Source organism: Halichoerus grypus, chromosome 7 (genome assembly GCF_964656455.1).
Source record: "Halichoerus grypus chromosome 7, mHalGry1.hap1.1, whole genome shotgun sequence".
NCBI classification, from domain to species: Eukaryota; Metazoa; Chordata; class Mammalia; order Carnivora; family Phocidae; genus Halichoerus; species Halichoerus grypus.
Window position 1 is genome coordinate 109,947,285 of NC_135718.1, and position 25,353 is coordinate 109,972,637.

Consider the following 25,353-nt stretch of genomic DNA (forward strand, 5'->3'; position numbering starts at 1 on the left):
TTATAATCAGCTTTCTAATTCTTTAAGATTAAAACAGTTTTGGCTTTGGCTTATTTTTTTTAAAGATTTCATGACAGTATTTTACTTATATTTACTAATGCAATGTAAGTTCTGAACTGCAAATCAAGATACCCAGGATCTAAGCAAATAGGCTTAGGAATCAGACAGACCTGGATTCAAATCCTTGATTCACTTTTTACTAGCTATGTAACGTTAGTGAATTATCATCTATTTTCTGAATCTTGGTTTCCTCATTTATACAATAGGATGCGATATCCAGTGTAGTGAACATCTATTATATTTTGGTTTGTCTGCATCCCCCGACTCCCTTCATTTAAACCATCTCAGCTAAGGTGTCTCTCCAGGTATGCTCTATCACTGCAACTCTTGGCATTTGTTCAGTAGGCTTATAAATATCTAAATGATATTATCTATTTACCATTCTAACTGGAGCAGTTAAAACAATGACTTGAGCACAGAGTGGGTGCTCAATAAATATTTGTTGGATAAATGAATGAATAAATGAATGAATTAATGAATGACCAGACACTTCTATCCCAAATGGTTTCTTTCTGGCTGTCAAACAAGGAGCCTGACCCTCTTGACACATGCTAGGTAGATAGCTCAAGCCGGTTATCCAAGTATCTGGACTTAGCTGAGTTCAGAGGTGAGCATGAGACCCAAACAAAATCAAACAGGGCTCCTTTTCAGAGGTTGATAGGAATTCTGAGAGAGAGAGCAAGACTTTTTTTTTTTTCTGAGGCCTTAGATTATAAGGCCCCTGTGAGCCAGTAGCTGCCAGCAGTCATTTTTTCCACTGCTTGGAAAGAGTTTAATGGACAATAAAGCCAGAGAAGAAAGCAGAGACGAGAGATGGAAAACATGCTAGGAAAAACACTGGCCAAATCCTTGAATTCAATCATACCTGAAAGTAGAATCTTCTACTTAAGCTTATTTAGGTTTGGTTTCTGTCACTTTAATCTGAAAGAGCCCTAAAATACTAGGGTTGTTTTATAAAGTAAAAAACAACATGTACATAAAGCACCTAGCATGGTTTCTACAACATGACAGGTGTTTAGTGAATGGTTGCTATTATTATCTCAGCCCTCTCTAACTGTGTGTTTCTGGGAAAGTCTTTAAATACCCTAGACTTCATTTTTCTTATCTGAAAATGAATGGCTGTATTAGATGTTAAGGTCCTCATTACTTTTAAATTCTATGATTTTGTAAATACTATGTTTTCTCTACATGATTAAAAATACACCACAGATGGTGTAACATAAAGGTATTCAATTAAATCAGGGATTTTACTTAACATTGATTAATGTCATACCTTTCATAACTTTATTAATGAGACAGAATTAATAACACATAAATATATTCCAGGGTAGAGGCTACAACATCTTTTTACAACTAAGAAGAAAAGGTAATTATAACCTCTTTACTGGAGTTAAAAATAGCCAAGTTTTGCTCATCAGTGGATTCTCACCTGGGCAGGGCCTAATGTTGCACATGATTATTTCTATTGCATTTCCTTCACATGGCCGCCCACCATATTGAGTTGACGGATTATTGCAAGTTCTGGTCCTTGTTCGGTTGCCACGTCCACAACTCCTTGTGCATTCTTCCCAAGGGCTCCATTCTGACCAGCTACCATCCACTATACAAAGGTGAAACATTACACTGTCAGATACTTTGCAATTTAAAGCATTAACACTGAGACAATCCATAGTTAGGGAACAGAGATGAGTATCTATTGAACATGTGCCTGTCCGTTGAATAAAGAGATGTACCTGGACACAGCTTACGCTGACAGTTTCGCATTTCTGAATCTGACCCTTGGCAAGGCTTCCCACCATTGGCTGGAGAGGGGTTGTTGCAAAGACGACTTCTCTTTTGGATGCCTTTTCCACAGGTGACACTGCAGGTTCTCCATGTAGACCACTGGGAATATCCACCATGAACTGCAAATAAAACATTGTACTTTGTCTCTCTGTTTGTAAACAACAAAACATAAATTGAATTTCATTTATGCACTGGGTCTAGAGCTGAATCTATAATTGCTGAGCAACTACTTATGGGTGCTGTCCTTGATGGTAAAATTAAAATCCATACAGGAAAGAAGAATTTCAAATAGTTAACTAGAGTTTGTTCTCAGCTCCAATCCTGACTCATGCGGACATGGCTGCCAGAAGAGTGAGAGACCAAAAAGTTCAAATACTGTTTACCTTTTGGATATGTCATTCTTTAAAGAAAAATAAATGCATGGATTTCTGAGAATAAATTTGACTTAGTTTTGAGTCAAAACTTCAGTGTGGGATCTTGAATTATTAGAGCTTGGTATTTTACTGCTCTAATCTGAATTGTTTTATTCCCTCCAGTCCATAAATTATGTGATTTTTGTTCTAGCTCCACAATCTAGAAGTATCTTAAGGGTAAAAGGAGACTTAGACTAAGATGCTTAATAATTTTTATGATTTGGATTGCCCCAGGTGCTATATATTTATTTTTAAAGTTTATTTTTTCTCTACACCCAACACGGGGCTCAAACTCACAGCCCTGAAATCAAGAGTCGCATGCATGCTCTTCCAACTGAGCCAGCCAGGGTAATAGTACCTCCTGGTGCTATTTAATATAAGTATCCCTCTGATCACACTCACCCTGGACTGTGACCGGCACTCTGACAAGGACAGAACCCATCAAGTTTCGAGCAACACATTCATATTCAGACGTATCTTCTTTCTGAGCAGCAGCAATATGTAATGAGTTGTTGGACAACACATTAACTCGGTCATCCCAAGGGACAGAGTGCCCTTGACGGGACCATGTAATGGTCGGATGAGGTTCTCCAGTTGCCTGACAATTCAATATGACTTTGTCACCTGCAGTAATAACAGTTTCTACTGGCTCAAGAGTGATAATAGGAGGACCTACAGAAAAAAGAACATAGCGCTTCTTAGTTTTTGTAAAGTTATATTAACATTTTTATTAATATTATAGAGTAACATTATTTTGAAAAAAAAATAGGCTGATTTGTTTATAAAACACTGTAGTTTCTCAACTACTAAGGTTGCAATGGCCATTGATAGACTTTTCATAGCTCTGTTTTACTTACTAAATGTCCAAAATTAAATTTAAACTCCTAAGCATATTAGCCTATAGCATGGGCTCTACAGTCATACTTTCTGGGTTCCAACTCTGCTTCTGTTCCTTAGGACCTCTCTGAGCCTTTGTATCCTTCAGAGAATTCTTGTTAAGACTCCATTAAGATGATGTAAGCCTAGCTCTTTGACAGGGGAAGCACATAATATTATTAGTACTATTGTTGTTATCATTGTTTTTGTCTGTTTTGCATAGTGAACATTCACTTCTTTCCCTTACATCACTTTTTGAGGTAGAGTCATTATTAACTTTTTCTTTCATAACTGGTCACCATTCATGTATTCAATAAACATGTATCAAGAGCCTACTATTTGCCAGGCATTGTGTTAGATGCTCAGAAATAACAGATATAACTTCTAGACTCAAGGAGGTCACAGTCCACTGATAAGACAGATGAGTGACTATAATTATTTAGTTGTTCTATAATATAGCTACAGAATTTAGTAATGGAATAGGTAGAATAATATTTAGTACAGAATAGGTAAATATGTGGTAATACAGAAGCATAACAATAGTGACTTAATAGATCAGAGGCATTCACTGAAAATGGAGAGGAAAAGGAAGATATTCAAGAACCAGTAAGAAAGAAATAACAGAATTTTGTCATTGAATTGAGAGGAACTGACAACTACAGGACTACTGTATTGTCCAACTACTTGGACAATATAGTGTGGTTTGGGCAGTTCAGTAGAACATAGGAGGAAGAACATATTTGTTTGGAGGTTGTAAGGAATGATGATTTGTATCCATTTGGAACTACTGAGCTTGAGGTATCTGTGGGGACATTCACGTAGCGATGTCTAGATGATGAGAGAATATTCCTATCTGCGGCTCAGAAGAGATATGGGCTTAGAAATATAGATCTGTGAATCATTCATGAGTGGATAAGATTGCTTTGGAAGTGATTCTAAAATGTGAGGGAGAGGGCCAAAGACAGAAACTATTACAACATTGTTATTTAAGAGATGAACAGAAGACAGGCCCATACAATGATCCTAAGAACTGATCAGTGAGGTAGGAAGAAAATCAAGAGAGAATGGTATCCTGGCAATCAAAGGAAGGAGCTTCAAGAAGTGGGGAGAGGTTGACAGTATCTATAGGAGATCATAGCTGCTCAAGTGAAGTTGGAAAAAAATGTCAAAGTAGCTGTATATAGCTACTGGCAGAATGTTTATACTGGTCTACAGTGTCAAGAAAGAATACGAGATTTCATGGAAAAGAAGAAGCTTGAACTGGATTTTCAAAAATGGGTAAGATTATACATAGAAGAGGGGAGTCTACTTGGAGAGAAGGAAATAGCATGGAGATGGATTTAGCTTTGAAAGGATGATTCACTTAGGACAGCAGCAGAATATAAGGTTTTAAACATTTATTTAATCAGAAGAGTTCACATTTAAATAGGTAAGCAAAGAGGAGCCTGTATATTCTTGAAAGGTGAAAGCTGTGATGTAGTAGGCTTGAACTGAATGGTGGAATGATTTGCTCAATGAGAAGTAATGAATATCAGATAATTCAGGGTCATGGCTCTATTTTAGATGGAGAAGTATATCTGGAATAATAGAACATAAAACAAAATATGCCAGGATTTTATGTAAAGGTTTTACTGACATGTTGTCTTCTACAAAAGTAATTATTTCACATGAGGTTTGAACCTCCCAGTATCATTAATGCATTATTCATGTATATGTCCACATCATCTTACACAATACCTTCTTACTTGATGTTTATATTAACTTTATTCAAGGAGCTTTCAGGGCTGGGGCTTTTATTTCTCTCCCAGTGTTCAGATTACATTATGTGTTCAATAAACTGCTGCTGAATAAATTAAATGCCTCAGATTAATTATTCAACACTAAATGATAACATAATGACTAAATGAGCTCATGTGCTCCTTCTACTATGGTCAAAGAAAGTGTCAAAACTCAGAGTCTTAATTTCAATACCATATTTGAACATTTCCTATAAGCCTATAAATTAACTCAACAATAAAATTCCATATGTACATCTTTCATGGTTGAATTAATTCTACCAATCACATAATGATCAGTTAAATATGAGTGCTTCATCTAAATGAAAACATTCCTTCCGGTACTTTAATTTTAAACAAATATTTTGGTTTTTATATGCCTCATTTACTTAAATCAACTTATTGTCAGTACACATAAATAAGCTAATCTAATGCTGCCTTTCATAAACCAGATCAGTGGAACACTCTTCCAGGAGAGATTAATCATTGTGACACCCTACCCACATTAACCCAACAAAGAGGGGAAGAAGGTTTCGTGGAAATAACATTTATTTGGGAAACATGACATATTATACCTTTCTCTTGCTGAGTTATAACACATCAACATATTAACATTTCAGGAAAGATCTGCAGTAAAGAAACCTGGCAACAAAGCAGGGCTTGGCATATAGTAGGGGCTCTTTATATATTTGATAAATGAATGAACTTTGTTTAATCAATTTTCTCTCAGACTTGTTTGACCATGGAACTCTAGTTTTTTCCTAATAACATCCCACAAGGCTATTGTTTGATAAATATGTACTTTAATAAAACACTGTCATAGCAAGATATGGAAACAACCTAAGTGTCTGGTGATGGATGAATGGATAAATAAAATGAGTATACATATGTATAATGGAATGTTATCTAGCAATAAAAAGAAGGAAATCCTGCCATGTGCAACTACATGGATGGACCTGGACGGCATTATGGTAAACTAATTAAGTTAGAGATAAATAGTGTATGGTATATCACTTGTATGTGGAATCTAAAAAAGAAAAAAAAGTTGAATTCATAGAAACAGAGTAGATTGGGGTAAATGGGTGATGTTGGTCAAAGGACACAAACTTTCACTTATAAGATGAATAAGTTCTAAGGATCTAAGATATAGCATGGTGACTGTAAATAATACTGCACTGTATCCTTGAAATTTGTAAAGTGAGTAGACCTTAAGTGTTCTCACCAAAACAATCAAAACCAAAAAATGGTAACTGTGAAGTGATGGATGTGTTAATAAACTTGATTGGTGCAATCATTTCACAGTGTGTGTGTGTGTGTATATATATATATATATATATATATATATATATATATATATATATATATATAATTTTCACTTTGTACAGTTTAAATATATACAGTTGTATTTATTAAAAGTTAAAGTCTTAGATAATAGTAGTTTAGCAAATAACCGTTAGTAAATGCTAGCCTACAGCATCTCTCAAAAGTGAATGAAGAAAACATAAATTTATCCCATTAAATACTGAGCCTATTCACAAAATAAGTTTGTTCACTTAAATTCTCAACCCAGTGATGCTATCCTCAGGTGAATCCTGAAGTGGTCCTGGAGACTGTCCTTCTGATGGCTTATACTGAAGGGCTTCATGATGAGCACGATAGTCCTGCCCAGAATATATAATTATTTCATGGAAGATTGATAGCAATCAACCTAGAGCACTTTTGAATTCATTTATATTAGTCTTTACATTTTTTCTTCAATTTTTTTTATTATTATGTTATGTTAATCACCATACTTTTAATACACATTTTAAAGTGCCAGAAAATGACATTTTTGTAACCACATTACCAGAACCATGGTAAACTACGTGAAGGATACTTGGCTGAATATACTGCAAACCAAAAGAAAGCTCTGCTGCCAAGCAACCGTACTCTTGAACTGCATGTGTTAGATAAAATAGAAAAAATATCTATTCAAAACTGTATCAATCTTATGCTTGATAACAAATTGCTCTATCAGCGGCAGAAAACTAAATTACACACACTCTGAAGGCTACTGATAATATACTTGCTATGAAGTTAAAAAACAGGAACATTCTTTATTAGGCAACACTCCTCCAATCAGGTGTTCACGTAGAGTTGAACAAAGCAGCTTACTCTGCAGAGTCAGACTCATGCTGCGCTCCACCACCCCGGCGTCATTGGTAGCTACGCATGTATAATCACCGGCATCTTCATTCTACGGAAATAAGCAGTGCTTTATAAAAATGTGAGCCTACAGAGCAGGGCAAATAACTTTTTTCACCATGAGGCTACTATAAAGTTTCATTTTTGAGAAGGGATTTTTCATGGAAGTAGACAAAACTACATATATTTACCTTCATAAATAGGTTTTAAAATGAGAAAAAGGAGGAGAAAAAAATTCCCAGCCTAAATGTTTTCAAAACAGCCGATTATTGCTCTCTGGGAATAATAATTGCTAGGAAACTGAGGCAAAAATAATATTTTTTATAATCTTCTACCCAAAATTATCTCACTATTTTTCCATATCTTTTTTCTTTCTTTTTCCTTTTTTTTTTTTTTAGGGAGAGAGAGAGAAAGAGAAGGAGGAGCAGAGGGAGAGAGAGAATCTTAAGCAGACTCCATGGTCAGCATGGAGCCCAATGCAGGGCTCGATCTCACAACCCGTCTCATGACCTGAGACAAAATCAAGAGTCGGACCCTTAACTGACTGAGCCACCCAGGCGCCCTTCTTGTTCCGATACCTTAAAAAGCATTAAAATAATGAGGACACCTTAATTTCTCTTTCTTCTGACTGTGTTATGCACAAACAATGAATCATGGAACACTGTATCTAAAACTAATGATGTAATGTATGGGGATTAACATAACAATAAAAAAATAAAAAAAAATGACTTATATGGTTACAAATGGTATTATATGTATACAGAGACAAACTTGAGCTAAAGAAGTATAAGTTATAGATGTTTGTGTCATCACTTAGTGAAAATATCAAAAGTCTACGATCCAAATTTGAAACTCAATTCATAATTGTAATAGAATGGTACTATATGAATGCAATTAAATGTAGAATTTTTTGTACTGTTTCCCTTCAAAAATATATTTGATCACTAAAAAAAAAAAAATAATGAGGACAAATTAACAAATATTGAGACCTTTCTAATGGGGGTTATTTAAAAAAATTAAGGGTGGTCTCTATCTAGAGAGCGTGAACTTCAGGAGAGAAAGGAAAAACTAATTTACTGATAATGATAAATCAAAGAATATAATTCACAAATTTATAGATATATGGTATAAAAAATAAGTACTCCATGAGTTTAGATTTGGTGACTAATTAGAGTCACAGATTTTGCTAAAAGTCTTGTGAATAGGAGAATTTGTTAATAGAAACACCAAGTCAACAAAGGAGAACTGAATTGCAGGAAGTAGAGGAGGGTGGGAGAAGGAAGACAGATGTTTAATTGGGAGTGTCAATGTATTATCCAAATAGAAATTTTCAATAAGAAACTTGGAATGGAACTTGGAAGAATTGCAGGGTTGGAGATAAATATTTAAGAATCTGAAATTGTATGGTAAAAATAATTAGTATTAGTATTAACATTGGTGGTGTTAGAAGAAGTACCAAGGACTTCAGAAGTAGTAATACTTGTGTAGAGGAAAAGGGGGAACGTGGTAATAAAGAAATCTAAGTCTCACTAGTGTTACAGCAGTTAAAGGTAGAAATCATCTCAAAACTGAAAGGACAAAGAACAACATCCGATGTTGAAATAAAACCCAGGAGAATGAAAGACTAAGAGTGGTTCATTGGATTAGGTCATTAAATATTGTATTTTAATTATTATTTCAATTAATTCAACAATGTGATAAAAAAAATTACCCATAGGTAGTCTAGTTAAGATATTTTTAGATAAAATAGCTCATTTGCTTGACCCCAAAATTAGAATAACTTAAAGCAACACTCATTTTCTGAATTACTGAAGCTTTTGGAAAGCCTAAAATAGTTAGCTTAGTGATGAAAGTTACCCTATAATTTATTTGTCATTTTGTTTGTAAAACTTCAATTTCCTTGCTCTAATACAGATTTGAGGAAGTTATCGAATGATGCTAAATAATAATAGATCAATGATTGGGAACAAAGCAGCAGAATTATTCTGTTGCTTGTATTTCTTTGAAATGGCTAAACATAATCAATTTGAAGCATTGTTTCAGTTTTTTATAAAAACCCATTGATTAAGATTTTATGATTTAATTAGAAATGCAAGAGAAATTTTCCAATTCATGGCACCTTATAGAGAGGCATTAATTGTGGCGGTTAAAGTGCCCATCAACAATTTCAGTGTGACTTACTACAGTGCCATAAATGGCCAGAGAGCCATTGACCAGTTGACGGATTCTGTGGTTAATTTCAATATCCACCCCCTTTCTGTTCCATTGGATGGTTGGGGCAGGATCTCCTTTCACTTCACAATTCAAGACTGCATTACCACCAAGTGGTTCAATCCAGTTAGAAGGGTAATCACCTTTGAAGACTGGAGGTTCTGGGAAATAACAACAGAGAATTGTAAGTAAAAGGAAGCTCTGATCATTTCTTTGTGATTTTGACCTATTTAGAGAGATAATTTAGTGAAGAAGGGAGAAGCCACTTTTGAACCCCATGAATTTTCAGAATCACTGCTCATGCTAATCAACCGGATAATTTGGTTAGTTTCGATAATCTAAGCAGATGATTCCGTTTTGTACCAAATGATCTCTTTGCTTACCTACTTTTGAGTTGAACGTTGATAATGTATTATTTCTTATGAATTTGCACATCTGTGAAACAGGACTAGATGGATTAATAAACTGAAGTTATAGTGTATTACTATATAATAAGGAAGCAAAATGCAAATTATTCATTATAAATAAATGATAAATTAAAAATAGAGCATGTTTACCTACCTTTCACATAAACAAATCCAATTGCCTTCACAAAACCAACGCTGTTCTCTGCGATGCACACGTAAGTACCTGAATCCTCTTTTGACACTCTTTTAATAACAAGTTCACTATGTCCATTAACACTGTCAAAGTGGGCTGAAAGAAACAAGTCAGGAAACGACTAAATGCCTCTCAGTAACCTAAGAAAATAATCACAACAGCTCAATATTTTGCAGGTTGGATTTATGAGTTGGTCAGAAATTGAACTAGAGATCTCATCATGACATTGGAGAAGAGAGCCTTTTCCACAAATTTCTTCCCCTGAGCTATTTGCTATGTCTCTAGACACTTGTTCTTGAAGAATGAAAAACAGCAGAAGGAACAGGAAAAGAGAATGAAAATAAACGTCTTTTAAAATTATTTTAGATTTATTTATTTATTTATTTATTTTTTAAAGATTTTATTTATTTACTTGACAGAGAGAGACAGCGAGAGAGGGAACACAAGCAGGGGGAGTGGGAGAGGGAGAAGCAGGCTTTCCCGCGGAGCAGGGAGCCCGACGCGGGGCTCGATCCCAGGACCCCGGGATCATGACCTGAGCCGAAGGCAGACGCTTAACGACTGAGCCACCCAGGCGCCCCTAAAATTATTTTAGATTTAAAGTACACCTTTTAAGTGTTGCCTAAATCTGGCTTCTGGTCTCTCTGGGTTTCAAAAATCTTTCATTCAGACCTATGACATTTTCCACTTTATTTATCTCACCCCTTTTCCTCCCAAACAATTTACATCAAAAACATGAAAACCTTTTCAGCTGTAATTCAACGGACTTGGCAGGTCAGAGGGGAAATCATGAAAACATATGCTAGTTAGGTAATAATGACAACATGATTAAATTTGTAATGATTTAAACTTCTCCATAAATGGTTGTTGATATAAATATTTATAAAAGTAGTTATAATATTTGGAATAGAGAATAAGGTAAACATGCTAATCCTCAAACAACAAAAATAAGATTCTGATTAGACCAGCAAATATCTAATTATGTTGGTATGTTTACCTTGTATGCTTTCCCCCATTCAAATTATTTCAAAAGATTTCATACTGCTGAATATGAAGTGGAAAATCAAGCTTTAAAAATTTAAATAGCTGAATTAGTATTATACAGTCAGAAAACAGTACTGATTAGACTTTTTAGACTATTTTTCCTTAGTGAGGTATACTGTTATTATTAAGGTAATACAGTCGATGAATTTCAGTCATTAACATAAATCTCTAGAACAGAAGAATTCAAGCTTATTACTTCTTTTCTAGGAAGACATTTATTAAATGCTAATAGTGCAGTATTTCAGAACTCAATTTTGGGTATGACAACTTCTTATTAACTGATAACATCTTTGTGCTGATAACATGGTCTAACAAATAAGGAGATACGTGTCCTCCCAGAGATGAGTGCTTCTGGGTTCCAGGCACTACTTTAACTTGTAGTGCACATAGTGACCAAAAATTTTCTACATAATTGATTTACATTATAAGAGAGGTTAATCGATGTTAATTCATACAGTGAGAAGCAGAGCTCTCCTCTGTCAAATTAGGTGAGTCTTCAGGACTTCAACAGTAGCCACCTTAATCCATTTATCAGGGAGGATAAGTTTAGGTACCTGTGTATACAATATTGTCTTCTCCTGGGGGAGGGAGATTATTCTTAGGTTAAAAACGTCTACTAATATCCTGTCACATATGGTCCTGTGATTAACTTATCCTTCAAAAGAATGAAAAAAAGAATATATATACTGGGTATAGGGTAAAATCCAGGCAAAGGTATATATTTTATAGAAGTTAAAGCAATCAACTCTTCATGTAACCTTTATTTTTAGATTTTATTTATTTATTTATTTGAGAGAGAGAGAGTGTGCACAGGGGGAGGAGCTGAGGGGGAGGGAGAGGGAAAGAGAGAATCTCTCAAGCAGACTCCTTGCTGTGTGCAGAGCCCAGAGGTGGGGTTCGATCCCACACCCTGAGATCATGACCTGAGCTGCAACCAAGAGTCAGATGCTCAACTGATGAGCCACCCAGGTGCCCATCTCTTCATGTAACTTTTCAATCAATTCCCACAGCTAAAGGAAATGGAGATTGGTTTAGAGTTTTTTATGGGTATATTTATCTACTTAAGAATTAAATGACCAACCTGGAATAATATTGTTATTGAAGGTCCACGTTAACTTGGGCAATGGAATCCCAGTGGCTTTACAGCTTAATCGTAGCTGTTCTCCTTTAGTTAATGACATATCTCCAGGAAGTTCAGTAAAAGTGGGGAGAACATGTACAGTCAGGCTGACCATATGTGTGTCTTCACCTGCAGCGTTGTTAGCAACACAGGTATAGGTGCCAGAATCCTCCGGCTTAAATAAAGAAAAATTATAGTGTTAAAATTACATAGTCTTACATCATATTCCATAAAATACATAAAATTGCATAGCTTGGTTCCCAAAGGAGCACTCTTATTTAAAGACAGTTTAAATTTCCATCTTGTAGTCTGAACCATCTGGCTAGCTTTTGCATAACATAATTTAAGATGTATAGGAGTTGAAACAAAAGCCCATACCCTACAGAACTATAGCAATTTACAGTAATAAGATCTCAGAAAACTCTACAAAAGTTCTAAAGTTTACTAAACATCAAGTGTACTGCAGCTCTACAATGTACAGATAAAGAACACATAATTAAAAAGTTTGGTAGCATCTTAGCTGGTAGCTGGCTTTCTTGGTAATGTGGCACCAAACACCACCAAAATTATCAAAGGAGATGGAAAGGGTATGGGCAATACTACCTGCAATTCTTAAGTTTCACTTGCTAAATACAACAGCCAGTCTTGGCACTCATCTTACTAGATGTCCTGGAATGGCATCAATTTGACACCCTGTCTCTGTGAAACCATGTCTTCACTTGGCTTCCAGGCTACCCCCTTCTCCTAGTTTCCTTCCTACCTCACTGGTTGCTCCATTTCCATCTCTTTTTCCTGGCTTCCCTTCAATATTAACATCTTGATGTTGGCATGCGAGAGGGCTCAGTCTTCAGTCCTCTTCTCTATCTGACTTGGGTCCTTAGTGATGTCATCCAGTCTCATGGCTTTAAATACTATCTATATGCTGATGAGTACCAGTATTTGCAGGCCAGATCTTTCTTCCAAACTCCAGTTACACTGAAATTCCCATTTCACCTCTCTGCTTGTATGCCCAAAAGACATCTCAAACTCATGTCCAAAACTGAACCCCCAATTTCCCTTTCACCATCCTGTTTCATTGGTAGCCTTTACCATATCAGTTGATGGCTATTTTGTCCTTCCAGTTTTTAATGCCTTTTGTTCTCAGGCATCTGAGTCATCTGTACTCTTTTCTTTTTCATACTCCAGTGGCAATCTAGCTAGGAAATCCTAGCTTCAGAGTATATGCAGAATCCAGCCACTTCCCACCCCTTCTCTGTTAATATAATCTCTCCTCAGACTTCAAATCATCTTCCCAACAGGTCTTTCTGCTTCTACCCTTGCCTCTGCTCATTACAATGGTCAATGTAGTATTGCAAAAATGTAAGACAGATAACATTGATCCCAGGCTCAAAACCTGCAATGTATTCTAATTTTATTTAAAGTAAAAAGCAAAATTGTTATAATCTACAAGACACTACATGATCTGGCCTTCATTTTCTTTTCTTTCTTTCTTCTTCTCCTTCTCCTCCTTCTCCTTCTTTTTTTTTTTTTCCTTCTTTGCTTTTACTGGGCCCCTGTTCTTCCAATATATTAGGCATGTTCCCACCTTAAGTTCTTTCCTCTAGATATCTGAGACAGGAACATCCCAGTTTTACCTGCCTATCATGCTTTTCCCCCAGATATTTGCTTGGCTAACTCACTTCCTTTAAGTTTTACTCAAATGTCCCCTTCCCAAAGGAGACTCACCCTGACTATCCTATTAAAAAATGTAACTGGTACCCATCCAAACTCTGATCGCTTTTATTCTGTTCTTTTATTTTTCATACTACTTATTTTCTTCTGACGTATTGTATACATTGTTTATTATTATTGTATACATTATTTATTATTATTTTTTTATTGTCTATCTCCCTCCTCTAGAAATAAACTGCATGAAGGCAAGGATCTTTGAGTTCTTTGTTACCTCATATATTACTACTGCATAAATCAGTGCTGGTCACACAGAAGGTATTCAATAAATATTTTTTGAATTAATGATTGAATGCTTCTGAGTACATTACTTTTCCTTCTCTTTAAAAAGTTTAAGAATATTTTTTTTTTTGCATTGAAACATTAAAGGGTTGCTTGGAAATGTAGCATAAAAATTGTAATCACTAATAGTAGATACAATCTAAATTTGGTTGGCTGCATACTTTTTTTTAAAGGGCAAACAGGAATAAATCATATTCTCTATAAAGGTCTCCCCACCTCCATATCACTTAGCTGTTCTTAAAATTCTCAGTTTATAACAATTTAAGCTTAAAATCAAGGATTTTATGGAAGTGAAGCACTTAAAAATCTGGATTGTACATACTATTCACAAGTAGATTTCTACTCATCATTTGAGTCCTTCATCTAGTATTTATAAACTACTTTATTGTTATGTTTTTTAACATATCTGAGTCACACTGTCCCACTAAAAGTCTAAACTCTTCTTGCTCATTTAATTCCTTCAGGTCTGTAAGTGTAATAGAGGGCCCAAATTCAACATTCCTGAGCCTGGGGGTAATCCCACTAAAGGTATTTACTAGCTTAAACAAACAAATTTATCCTTATTTTATCAATTCTAAAATTCGTATTTTTAACTTTTAATATCCCTGAAACCTCGATACAACTTAAAAATTGATGGCCCTCTCCAGTTTACTTAACTGTACTTTTTCTTTCTTAGTGGTACATAAAATAATGGCACATTTTACAACTGATTTGAATAAATATGATTTTTGTTGGCACATGTGGTTGAGTTAGGGCCCAGTGATACAGCCAATCACTAGGGTTATTTACCTGATAATCCCAGGAGTCTGGCTAATGGCCAAAATTATACTACAAAGTGAATGTAATCAATTTTATTATTTTAATCTGTTCAAATTTAATTCCACAAAGATTTTGTAATGAAGTTTAGGTATTTTGAAGGGCAAGGAATAGGAATAAGATATGCACAAAAGCTCTGAAAGTGATTCACATTTTAATCATGTTTCATATTCAGGGCCAAGTATTGATATTCTCAAACCACATGGTAAATATTTTTAAAAGTCATGTAGTATGCATATATATAGATTCTTCTTCAAGTGGGCTACCACAAAAACTGAGATGCTTCTGATAGCTACTATTCTGTAGACTGGGTAAGCACCACCTAAGACTATTAAAAAATCTTACCCTGTGTAGATCCCTAAGACTTTAGTTTCCTTGTCAATGACTAGAAAGGGTTATTCAAAATCCTGAAAAGAAGAGAAAAACTGCTTTTCATATCTGCTTAATAATGCATCAGACATTCTTCTATCTCCACTCTCTAATCATTCCCATACATGGTTACATGCATGGAATATAACAGAGGTACTTAGAATTTTTCCTGATAAACAGATTTCCACAAAAATAAAATAATTTTAGAAGGAGGCCACTTATGAGTTCCTACCATCTGTTAAATATTATTCTTAGACCTGGGCCATAAAATGAAATATATGTGAAATTCATTTTTTGCCCTGAATTTATAAGAGTATTTTTCTTTCATTATTAAAGAATATATTTCCAGGCTAAGTTACGAAAAGTAAAAGGGTGAATTACCAATCTGGTTTAAAGTATCTATTCACATCTATTAAACTTACCACAACATTTTCCAGAATAAGTTCTCCATAGGGTTCAATGGTATATTTTCCTAACAAGTTAGCTAAAAGAACATTGTCTTTTTTCCAGTTAATTGCTGGTGTGGGGATTCCATCAGCCATGCATGGAAGAATGGCTTGTGAATTCTCATTGACCGTGTAGTGTATTTCTGTACTTCGGATTCTAGGAGGTACTAAGAAAAGTTTAAAAAAGATAGTCATTCAGGATGTTCAATAATATCCTTATTCACACAGAATATTGACACACAAAAGACTCTTTTGAGGATAATTTTGCTGGAAATAGTAAAATAAAATGTATTAAGATATTGATTTGTTTGTTATCATGAAAGATGCCTATAGCAAGAACCTCAATGGATTTCAACTTGTTGAATATATTCACAATCAGTTTCTAAGCAAATGACATAGAACTAGATTAGAAATCCTTAGATTTTATTTGGCTTCCTAACTTTCTCTCTCTTTTTTTTTTTTAAGATTTTTAAAATTTATTTATTTGACACAGCGAGAGAAAGCACAAGCAGGGAGAGCAGCAGGGAGAGGGAGAAGGAGAACCAGGCTCCCCACTGAGCAGGGACCCTGACGCAGGGCTTGATCCCAGGACCCTGAGATCATGACCTGAGCCAAAGGCAGACACTTAACCGACTGAGCCACCCTTCCTAACTTTCTTTTACTTAAGTTTCTTATGCTTATTGCAGTGAAGTAAAACAAACAAACAAACTAGAGCAACAAAATCCAAAAATGCTTCTGTGGTTGTATAATCACTGGATTTTTATCACAGATATACTGTGAGAACAAACGGATAAAAGTCACCAGTTTAAAACACTGTAAAACACTCACCCGATATTGAATATCACAAAGTGTTATGGAAAAAAAAATTTATTGCAGTATTTCATGTGTTACAACAAATGCAAGTAAAACCAGGTCAAGACATTTAATTCAGCTTTTATACTGCTGCAGAATAAATTTTTATAGTGATTTCAGAACTCTATGCAAATACTTCCTATGCCTCAAATTTTTTTGGACTGGAATTTAGGCAATATAGAAAGATCAATTGACTATTTTAATATACTAACAAATACCTTAGTGGATTGGAACTAAGCTATTTACTTCTAAAGGAAAGGCTTGAAAAGCATTACGAATACTTGGCTCAAAAAGTAAAAATACACTCCCCTCCAAAAACTATGACTTTTGGAATTATTCAAACATACCAGTAAGAAATAGATCAATTTTAATGACATTCTGAAAAGTGACAGGACAAAAGCTGTATTCAGCAAAAATTATTTTTTTTATTATATGAGTAAATACATAAACCATATATGAATGATTATCCACAGAAACATAGATAATAGGGAAAACACAAAAATCTATTTTGTTGAATGGTACACTGTAAATATTTGATTCATTTTTAATTAATTTATACTGTATTTTTATCATTTTCTTTATCTTTGGGATTGATATTTCAATTTTACTAGGGTGACAAAGTTGTAACATTAGTACATTTGCTTCCTTCTTTTTCAAGATGAAAATTTTAAGGTTATGACTTTACATTTGATTTTAACTTTGGCCACACACCATACATTTTGCTATATAGTGTCGTTATTTTTATTATTTTCTAAATAGTATGAAAATGAAAACATATTCTTTGACCTACTTGTTAACTAGAATGGTATTTTTAAATTTGCTTGGGGTTGGGGTTTTGGCATTAAAAGTTTATTACATGTTTCTAGCTTTATTGCATTGTGGGCAGGAATTGTGACCTTATTTTAAAATTGTATTAATGATTATTTTGTTGTTTAGTATATGGTTAATTTTGGTAAACTTTATACAAATTTGAGAAAGAAGAGTATTATTTATTTGAAGCTAAAGAACTAATGTGTATTGATTAATTCAATTATATGAACTAAAAGCAGGTATAAACCAGGGTAAGTATTTAAAAAACTCATAAATGGTGATTTAAAATTTGGGCTATTATTTCTTTATTCAATTAAAATTGTGTCTGCTTGAAATCATCACTTTAACTATGAAGCCATAGGAAATTCAAACATACCTGGAGGATAAAAAATGGCTTTCACAAATTTTTTAGAAAAGGAAAGAGCAGAGACTCATTACAAGAGTTACCTCTGAAAACAGTAGTTGGAAAGAGTTTAATTTACTCATTGTGTTCTCACACTGATATTAATGGGTATTTTATATTTAAAATACACATTAACAACGAAAATATTTCAATGCTGATCCTTAGATATTTTGTTAGTTGTCTGAATACAAAGAAAAAAAGATTTTTTTTCTGTTATAAAAATATACTTGTAAATATTTTGCTACTTTAAAATAATGAATTGAATAGATTCCCAACTCTCATTAGGTTCACACTGTATAATGTAGCTCATATGGAGATTAGTTTTGAGTGAAGATCATTTGCAAGTTGAGAAGTAAGCAGAATAGTCACAAAACACAAATGGATCCCATAAATGGGATCTATGGCCAAAGTATAAATACTAATAATCACAATATGAGGGGATTATTGGAAACACATTAGGTATTTTGGCTATCTTTATAAAATCTCTCTTTCTTTCTCACACATACATAATCATAGCCTTACTTTTGCCCACACAAATAATCAGAGCCTACATATTAGAAGGGTAAGTATACCTACACACCACACACACACACACCCCACTTCGGATTGCTGGTTTTGCATGACTTTGGCTTTCATCATATTTTTTCTCTGTGGTCTTTTCTCTTTGCCATGGCAATGTAGCAGATTGAAATAATTAATGTTAAATAACCTACCATGGACAATGAGCTTGGTGCTCATGCTGCTTGATCCTGCCACGTTAGTTGCCATGCACGTGTACTGGCCGGCATCATCAGGCTGAGCAAATGCGATGTGCAGAGCCCCAGAGCTGAGGATGCGCTGGCGGATTGATTCCACAATTGCATGCCCATCTTTATGCCAGGTAATGTCGGGTGGTGGGAAGCCATCTGCCTCACACGGTAGGGAGATGGGCTTATCCAGAGCAGTAATATATTCCTCTGGATGGGGGCTAATGACTGGAGGAACTGAAAGATACAAAGTGTAAACTTCATCTTAAAAGCATAAATGTACCATGTACACACCACAGTATCACTCTAGCAAACGGAAGTCACACAGAAAAGAAATGAAATCCTGACTTTACCATATTATCATCAAAGGATCACTATACTTTGTTTTCATTGGAAAAGAAAATTCTTTGAGCCATTTTCAGAACATTATTCTCTGCATAGTTAACAAATGTAAATGCTATTCAATTTTAAATGAGGACATAAACATATATTCCTGAGGTACTGCATGTCTAGAAAACTTAGGTTGTGTCAACAGAGGCATTTTCTTTAACATACTGTATTATGTGATTCATTTCAGCTACTTAAACTTTCAGAATAGACCCCTTCAAGGTTTGGAAATTATTCAACTGCTCAGAGATACTTTTACTCAAGTGTTTCCTACAGTGCTTAGTGTCTCAAATACAGTGGCCATATTTAACACAGTATTGTTTGAATGACTAAGTAAATAAATGAATAGATCATGGAAAAGAATTATATATGTAAAACTCTTCCCACTTCTTCCGAAAGCTGTGGAAGGGCTTACGATAAGGTGTTCTCTTCCTATTGTTTCCAGTAGGTTGATTACCACTTAGGTATTGGCCTGGATATTTTATTGAGCTTCAAAGAAATATTAAATAATTATCAGAGAACAATCAAGGACAAACAAGGAGCAACTGACCACAAGCACACGGGAAAGAAACGAGAGAATGATCCACTTGTGTCAATGCAAGTCCAGAGACAGTGACAAGGTGCAGAGGACAACAGTGACAGTAAAAATAATCCCTTTAAGTATGTGCCGGCAAAACCCACAAAAAACAAAAAAACTACCACTCATTCAAAAAAGCTTAAGAGAGAAACAAGACAAATGTTGTTTTCACATTGTTACCACACATGCAGACTGAGAAATGGAATCAGAAATGAGATCTCTGAGAGCTCCACTGATCCACGTAATGCCCTGTGCATAGCAAGTCCTGGGGACGTAGAACTATCTGCCACGTCTTCAGAGGATATGGAGAAATGGTCAACCACATGGAGACCAAATTTTATTTTATTTATTTTATTATTTATTTTTAAAGATTTTATTTATTTGAGAGAGAGAGAGAAAGCGTGCATGCATACAAGAGTGTGGGGAGGGGGAGAGGGGGAGGGAGAAACAGACAAGGGGCTTGATCCCAGGACCCTGAGCTGAAGTCAGATGCTTAACTCACTGAGCCACCCAGGCACCCCGAGACCAAATTTTAAAGTACGCTAATAGTGATGAGTAAGATAAAATCAACAAGTTGCGAAAAAAATATGAATAACCATGTTAAAATTACTTATATCAGCCAACATTATTTGGTTGGGTTTGTGCTTTCCATTACAAACTGTATCTGCAAGGAGAGAGATTTGGTTCAGAATTTTCATGCCTCTAGAGTATGCAGTTATCTCTGGTTGCTTTTGGAATGTTGAAATGCCATTAATCATTTAATGTGTTTCTTTGTCCCAGAATTGCCCATACCAATAATTTTAATCAATTAGTGAAGGAAAAACCCCTCCTATATGGAAGTGTTCTTTCCATGACCTCCATGTTGCCAAAGCCAATGGATATTTATTGGTCCTTATCCAACTGATCTCTCACTTGCATTCAACAAATCGTCCACTCCCTTCTTCTTGAAACACTCTCCTCTCCTAGCCTCCATCTGGCTTTCCTCTAACATGTCTGCCTGCTCCTTTGTATTCTTCTCCAGCATCCTCTCTTTTCTCAGGCCTTTAAACAATGTAGAGTTCTGGGTCTTTGTCCTTAGCTCTTTTTCTGTCCAAATTCTGATCCAGTCTTGTGGACTGAAATATGCTGATTACTTCCAAATTTATATCTTACACTATACTTCTCCCTTGAGCTCTGAATCCATATTCAACTCAATTTGTTATCTCCACTAGGATTTCTAATAGTTTCCCACATCTCATAGGATCAATCAGAAATTATGTTTTCTTTCCTCCAAAGCCAGTTCCTCCCCCTTGCACTATCATCCCCCCATGGCACTATCATCCACTCACTAGCTCAAGCCCAAAGCCCAGGAAACATCATTAATTCCTCTTTTTTCCTAACCTCCCAAATCTGATTTATCAGTCATCCTGGCAGTTACACCTCCAGAAGTATCTTAAATCCATCACTTTTTCCATTTACCCCTGCAACTTACACAGCCACTCTCACTTCCAGCCAGGCTGTAACACCCTGCCTAGAGGACCTGAATAGTTCCTCCAGCTCTAGTCTTGCTCCTTCACTAAACCATTACCTACAATAGCAGCAAACGAGATCTTCCTAAAACCAAATAAGCACCTTGGTTAAACCCTTAAAAGGTCTCCCACTGCATAGAGAAGAAAATATAACCTTTGTGTGGTCCTTCTGACCCTCCAAGCATTGGCCCACTTTCTTTTCTGATTTCCTTCACATTGTGCCAGCCTTCTTCTTCTCCACCACTCTCTACCACACTGCCATGCTTCTTTCCTTACTCTGCCTGCCGTGGGGCCACCGCATGTGCTGTCCTCTCTCCCTTGGATACTCTGCCACTTTTGCATGGCTCATCCTAGCTTATCATTCAGGTCTCAGCCTAAATGGTACTCCTTTAGAGAAGCCTACTTCTTAAAGCCTACTTTAACCACTAATGTGAAGTGGTGCCCACATTTCCCCATTATTCCCCATCTCAGCCTTTTTTTCTATGTAGCATATGTCAGAATTTATAATTATTTATTTGGTAGTTTAGTTTTTTTCCTTCTGTACACCATAAGGGAAGGATCATGTCTGTAATGTTCAATGTATTTCCACTTATTATTGCAATAAATATTTGTTGAGAAAATATTAACAATATAAAGAGATTTATAATACATAGTTAAGTAAGCTTTACTATAGTCAGTAATTTACCATAGGAAAATCACACTATAAGGAAATTCAAAATCAGCTAATGCAAATTCAGAAGCTCAGAATCTACTTCCAGGTCACAAAAACAATGCATGCAAGATATGAATATTATGTCAAGAAAATAACAGTTAAATATGAAAAGACCCTGCTTTGTCTACAGAATAATTTTTTCCCATCAAGTTGGTTAACTGCAATTACATTTTTTGTTTTATGATTTTAAAATATATATGATTTGTTTTTTAAGTGGATATTAGAATCTAGTGTTTCATAATGTATCCAATGTGGTATTATGGGGAGAAGGGATTTAAAAGTTACCTTAAATATGTGCTACAATGAAACAGAGTACCATATGGAAGTTCATAGAAATCCAAAATACCATGAGATGCCTCAGTTTTCTTATATAAACAATGACCAAAAAAACCCCAACCATTAAATTTTCTTCTTCATAAGGGTAAGAGAAAAAACACATTGTATAACGTAAACTAAGAATGTTGAGAGCTATGGCAGCATGGTTATTTTAGATAGATGAACTTTGGTATACATTGTTACAAGCATCTTTGCAATGAAGACATAGAAATTTACTCTTTAGGTACCTTGAACATTTAATTTGATTTTGCCTAAGGCTGTACCAGCTGGATTCTGAGCCACGCACATGTAAGTACCAGCATCTTCTCTGACAGCTCTGGAGATCTGCAAGCCGCCACTGGGAAGAACTGCATGGCTTTTGCCTACATCGGTTATGAAAGCACAGTGGGAAGAATTTTTGTTAAATTTTTTTTCATTAAAAAAAGCATACTGACTTCTGAATTATAAAACACTGATTTGCTGTAATTTTCTTGATAGAAACAGTGGTAGGTACCTGCAGTGATGACATTGATGCCTTCTTTTTGCCAAGTAATGAAAGGACTGGGTGTCCCTGTTGCTTCACATGGTAATAAAATGGGATTGTTCACAATGACATCTAGTTCACTTGGCTGAGGCTGAATGACTGGAGGCTCTATAAGAACCAACAGAAAAAGCAATGGCACCAGTTGGTGGCAGAAATGTCTAAAAGTAGCCACGAGGTTAAACATGCCCGGATTCATATTCCACATTATTAGCGATTTGATTGTCCAGGGGAAAAGAGAATATTGGCCATATTACATTTTTTTTGAGTCTTGCTACTGTAGGCAGTTTCCATTAGAAGAATTCCGTTAGAAGACTAGAAGCAGGAACAGATTATAGAAACTCAAGAAAAAAAATAATTTGGGGTTGTTCTGTGTGATTTTTCATTTGTATGTTTTTCTTAGTTTATTGAAAAATATCTGTCAGTCTTTCATATCCCCAAGGTATTTCTAGACAGTACATTCTTTCAAGAATAAACATGACTTGAAGAAAAAACAAGCTTTTAATGAGTTAAATGAGCTTCCATACCCTGGACATAAAGGGTCACGTGTCGATGTGCAGAACCAGCTGCGTTCCTGGCGACACAAGTGTATCTTCCAGCATGGTTTAACTGAGTGGCAAATATTTCAATTGCTCCTAAAAAGGAAAAAGTTTTTATGCATAGGGTGTCCATTTTTCTGCAACCATTTCTCTGGTTCAATAAACTATGTCTCTCTGATTTTGTGTTTTCATCCCCATAGCACAGTGGTGCTTGGCTTATACTCATACTTGTATCCCCTGAAGGGCCTAGCACAGTGCCTTTTAATCATTATTAATAGCTTTATTTAGGCAAAATTTACATGCCATAAAATTCACCCTTTTAAATGTACAATTTTATGATTTTTAGTATCTTTACAGAGTTGTGCAACTCTTACAATCTAATTTTGAGGACATTTCTATTACCCTAAAAAGAAATCTCATTCCAAAAAAAAAAAAAAAAAGAAAAAGAAAAAGAAATCTCATTCCATTTACAGTCACTTCTCATTCCCAGCCCCAGCCCCAGCCCCAAGCAATTACTAATTTCTTCTTCTTCTTCTTCTTCATATATTTGCCTTTTCTGAACATTTCATGCAGATGCAATCATACAGCTGTCCTTTGCGTCTGATTTCTTTCACTGTGAGCACAGTTTTTGAGTTTCATCTGTTGTAGCATGTGCCAATATTTTTGTTCCATTTTATTGATAAATAGAATTTCATTGTGTGGATTATCCACATTTTGTTTATTCTTTCATCAGTTGATGGACATTTGGATTGTTTCTACTTTCTCTATTGTGAATAATGCTGTATGAACATTTGCATACAAGTCTTTGTGTAGACATATGTTTTCATTTTTCTGGGTAGATGCCTAGGAATGGAGCTGCTGGGTCATATGGTAACTCTTGTTTAATATTTTGAGAAAGTTCCAAACTGTTCTCTCAACACAATACCTTGTGCTGAAGGGTAGTTAATTTCTATTTTATGATTTTAATTGTTACCAATCTATACACATTTCAGAGACAGCCAAAATACTTGGCTTTGAAAGCCAAGTTTTACCCTGAGAACAATCTTCCATCATTTCCCTTCTTTGAAAAAATGAACAAATTACCTTAGAATAACATGCACAAATGCAGAAAGCCCCAGTATGTTAGTTGCTACTTTAGTTTATCTCTAGTGTACCTTCCCAGTACAAAACACCAATGTGAATTACCTATATTTTCATTTAGGTGAATTATTTTTTTTTCTTTCAATACATAAATTTTATAAATGATGGCTACTACCACTCTCAAAAATATCCATCGTAGCACTTATACCAGCCCTCCCTGCTCAGTTATAAAAACCTTGAAAACAAGAACCCTCCTAGTTTTATATTCTCAGAAACTCAGTGGAGTATATAACTTATTTTAGGCACTAAATCTTTGTTAAATGAATGGAGATTCTTGTTGGCTAATGGAAAGAGTGTGGTTCACTCAAAGGTAACCAGTGAATTTGTGAAGCTTCAGGGTTAGTAAATATGCACATAAAATCCAGTGATCATGCTCATTATATTCAGTTATTGTGATTTTGTTTCCAGATTTTTTTCTCTCCCTTTGCCGAGTTACCCTGCCCAACTGTATTTTTTTTCCAGATGCATAAGTCTAGGAATGAAAATGTATTTTATTTTTTTATTTTGGTGCAACAAAAGGCCTGGTAAGGCCATCCATTAATCATTAGTCTAATCTTAGGTGTGTAATTACTTAGCTTGGTCTTACCTGAGGACAGAATTCTATAACCGTCTCCCCTGGGAAGTAGTCTTATCCCATTTTTTGTCCAGTGAATTGAGGGAAATGGAACTCCTGAAGCAGTGCAGGTAATAACCGTTGGGGCACGTTTGGTTACTAGAAAGTCCGTAGGCTCATCAGCTATGGAAGGTGGGACTAAAACAATAACAACAATAAGAAAGTACACATTTCAAACCCTTACAGGTTTCCAAAGCCTTATCATACATCTTTCTCTTTCTACACAGAAAGTGAATGTTAGTAAGTGGTAAAGGAAGCCCTCTTGTGAAGTAGTGTGATAATGAAACATATTATAATAACTATTAATCCATGTACTAAGCCAGTTCTACCTTGGACAGTGAGATCCATGGTTCTCTTATCCTCCCCGGCATCATTTGTCACAGTGCACTCATAGGTTGCAGTGTCATCCACAGAAGGGGAAATAATTACTAGTGAACCTGAAGAAAGGAGCCTAGAAGAAAGATTTCAAAGCAATGATGTACTGTAGATCAGTTATCATAA

The 25,353-nt window shown here is 35.2% G+C and overlaps 1 protein-coding gene across 1 annotated transcript in view; it reads right to left on the bottom strand.

The window, feature by feature from the left end:
* Positions 1-25,353, bottom strand: part of HMCN1 (hemicentin 1) — a 478,487-nt gene that overhangs the window by 40,545 nt on the left and 412,589 nt on the right. Inside the window, exons 76-89 of the mRNA XM_078078047.1 lie at positions 25,182-25,303; positions 24,826-24,990; positions 23,088-23,195; positions 22,534-22,671; positions 22,268-22,402; positions 18,488-18,757; positions 15,686-15,876; positions 12,030-12,243; positions 9,866-10,000; positions 9,275-9,465; positions 7,064-7,145; positions 2,661-2,930; positions 1,794-1,964; positions 1,490-1,660 (exon numbers count right to left, since the gene is read on the bottom strand). Coding sequence (XP_077934173.1) covers positions 1,490-1,660; positions 1,794-1,964; positions 2,661-2,930; positions 7,064-7,145; positions 9,275-9,465; positions 9,866-10,000; positions 12,030-12,243; positions 15,686-15,876; positions 18,488-18,757; positions 22,268-22,402; positions 22,534-22,671; positions 23,088-23,195; positions 24,826-24,990; positions 25,182-25,303 — 2,363 coding nt within the window. The remainder of the gene's footprint in view (positions 1-1,489; positions 1,661-1,793; positions 1,965-2,660; positions 2,931-7,063; positions 7,146-9,274; positions 9,466-9,865; positions 10,001-12,029; positions 12,244-15,685; positions 15,877-18,487; positions 18,758-22,267; positions 22,403-22,533; positions 22,672-23,087; positions 23,196-24,825; positions 24,991-25,181; positions 25,304-25,353) is intronic.